Here is a 2,113-nt window from a genome sequence, read left to right on the forward strand (position 1 = left end):
TGGCCTATCAAATCCTATTGATCATATGTCAATTAAACCCATTGTATAACCATCATCCTCATAATCACAAAAAACAAGAATGATTTGATTTCAATAAAAGTAAAATACTTTATAAGACAAGAGAAGAATTTCACAAATATTGATTTTGGAATTTAAGAACAATTGCATTTAACATGAAGAACAAAAATCAATTGTAGCAATCCTCATAGTTATACAATCAACATGCATAAATTGAAAATTTGGAAATGAAATACAATCAAACCATTGTCCTTGGATAGGGTTACATCAACACCCCACGAAGGGGTTTAGCCGCTCATGATCTTCTAAGCTCCAAAGACGATTTTCTGATTTCTAGCTCTAGGAAGCGGTGTGTATGTTTACAATGTTTAGAGCCCTATTATAGGGATTTGGAAAACCCTAGAAACCCTCATAAAATCGAAGGTCAGTCTCCCAGTCCAATTGGGAGACTAAAAACCAAGTCCACGCTGGAAAATGATTGCTGCTGTGCAATACATGCCCGAGTGCGCTCGATCCAAATTTTTGTGCGCTCGAGCTTAGCTGTTGTGCGCACGAGCGCAGGCATGCGCTTGATCCTTGGCCGCAGACGCTCGATTGCAGGTGCGCTCGATTCTAGATCTAGAATCTCCAGCTTTTGCCCTTTTGAACCCAATTTCCAATGGTTTGTCAAATAAGACCTGAAACACAAAAACAAAACAAAATCAAACCAATAACAATGTTAAGGAATTAACATATGTAAATTAAGGAGCTTGAATGTGCAACATTCGTCGCTTATCAGGTTTCTACTCAGACGCTTCCCAATCCAACTTCAGCTGGGATTACTACTTCTGTCCCGAAGGTTAGTGCATAAAGAGTCACTTTGGTGGTAGTTCTCTTCGTGGTTCTGTATACCCATAGAACTTCAGGGAGATCCTTGGCCCAATCTCTTTTTCAGCCACCTAGCTTTTTCTTCAAAATTTTGAAAATTGTTTTGTTGGTAGTTTCAACTTGCCCATTTGCTTGGGAATGTCCTAGGGATGAGAAGTAATTCCTGATATGGAGTTTTGCAGACCATTCTTGGGATGAGTCGTAATCAAATTGCTTTCCATTGTCGGTGACAAATGCATGTGGGATTCCATACCGACAGATCACGTTCTTCCATAGGAACTTCTCAATACATTTGGTTGTTATATTCACCAATGCTTTTACCTCTGTCCACTTGGTGAAATAATCGACAGCTACCACTGAAAATCGAACTCCTCCTTTCCTCGGGGTAACAGTCCTACTATGTCTATCCCCCATTGTGAGAAGGGCCATGGCGAGGAAATGGAGCTCAATTCCTCGGGTGGCTATTTGGATACGTTTGCGAAACATTGGCAGTTGTCACAATTCCTGACCATTCGCATTGAATCCCGATGCATGTTCGGCCAATAAAAGCCAACTCTCACGGCCTTGTGTGCTTGCATCCTTACTCTTGAATGACTTCCGCATACACCTTCATGAATTTCTCACAAAACATAATCTCCCTCTTCTTAGGAGATGCACTTGGGAATAGGTAACATGAAACCCCGTTTATAGAGAGTTCCATTCACTATTATAAACCGAGCAGCTTTCGTCCTTAACTGCACTGCCTTTTTCCGATTTGTCGAGAGAGCCTTTTTCCAAGTACTCAACTATTTTTGATGCCTATGCCGGCATTACTTCCAGTGTTAAAACTAATATCTTCTCGGTTATAACCGGCTGGAGCAAAGTTTGAATGTTTTCCTTGGATTCTTCAACCTCACTGTGAGTAGCTGACCCCAATAGGGCCAACTGATCAACCTTCTCATTTTCTTCTCTCGCGATTTTGGTTATGCAAAATTGTTTGAAACATTTCTGCATATCTTGTACTTGAGATAAGTATAGGTTCATTTTTAACCCCCCGAGCTTCGAACTCTCCTCAAATATGTCCAACAATTACTTGCGAGTCACTTCGGACTTCCACAAACTCGGCTCCCATCTCCCGGGCTAAGCTTAGTCTTGCTAGGACTACTTCATATTTGGCCTTGTTGTTGGTAGCTTTGAAATTCATCCTCAAAGAGCTACACAACTCTTCTCCATCTGGTGTAATCAACAC

The 2,113-nt window shown here is 41.0% G+C and overlaps 1 protein-coding gene across 1 annotated transcript; it reads right to left on the reverse strand.

The window, feature by feature from the left end:
• Positions 1-804: 804 nt before the first annotated feature.
• LOC148584903 (uncharacterized) lies at positions 805-1,314 on the reverse strand. The gene is made up of 2 exons (XM_088517570.1): positions 1,010-1,314; positions 805-901 (listed from the first exon to the last, which is right to left on the reverse strand). Exons 1-2 carry the CDS (start codon positions 1,312-1,314, stop codon positions 805-807), a joined length of 402 nt encoding a protein of 133 aa, XP_088373696.1.
• Between the last annotated feature and the right edge of the window lie 799 nt (positions 1,315-2,113).

The sequence above is a fragment of the Corylus avellana genome, chromosome 6, assembly GCF_965113065.1.
Source record: "Corylus avellana chromosome 6, dhCorAvel1.hap1.2, whole genome shotgun sequence".
Taxonomy (NCBI): domain Eukaryota; kingdom Viridiplantae; phylum Streptophyta; class Magnoliopsida; order Fagales; family Betulaceae; genus Corylus; species Corylus avellana.

Excerpts from the sequence above, each read along its gene's own strand:
- LOC148584903 (XM_088517570.1), bottom strand. The coding sequence starts at position 1,314 with ATGGCCCTTCTCACAATGGGGGATAGACATAGTAGGACTGTTACCCCG. Across the intron at positions 902-1,009 it reads GGACATTCCCAAGCAAATGG|AACCACGAAGAGAACTACCA; the intron begins GCAAGTTGAAAC and ends ATGGGTATACAG.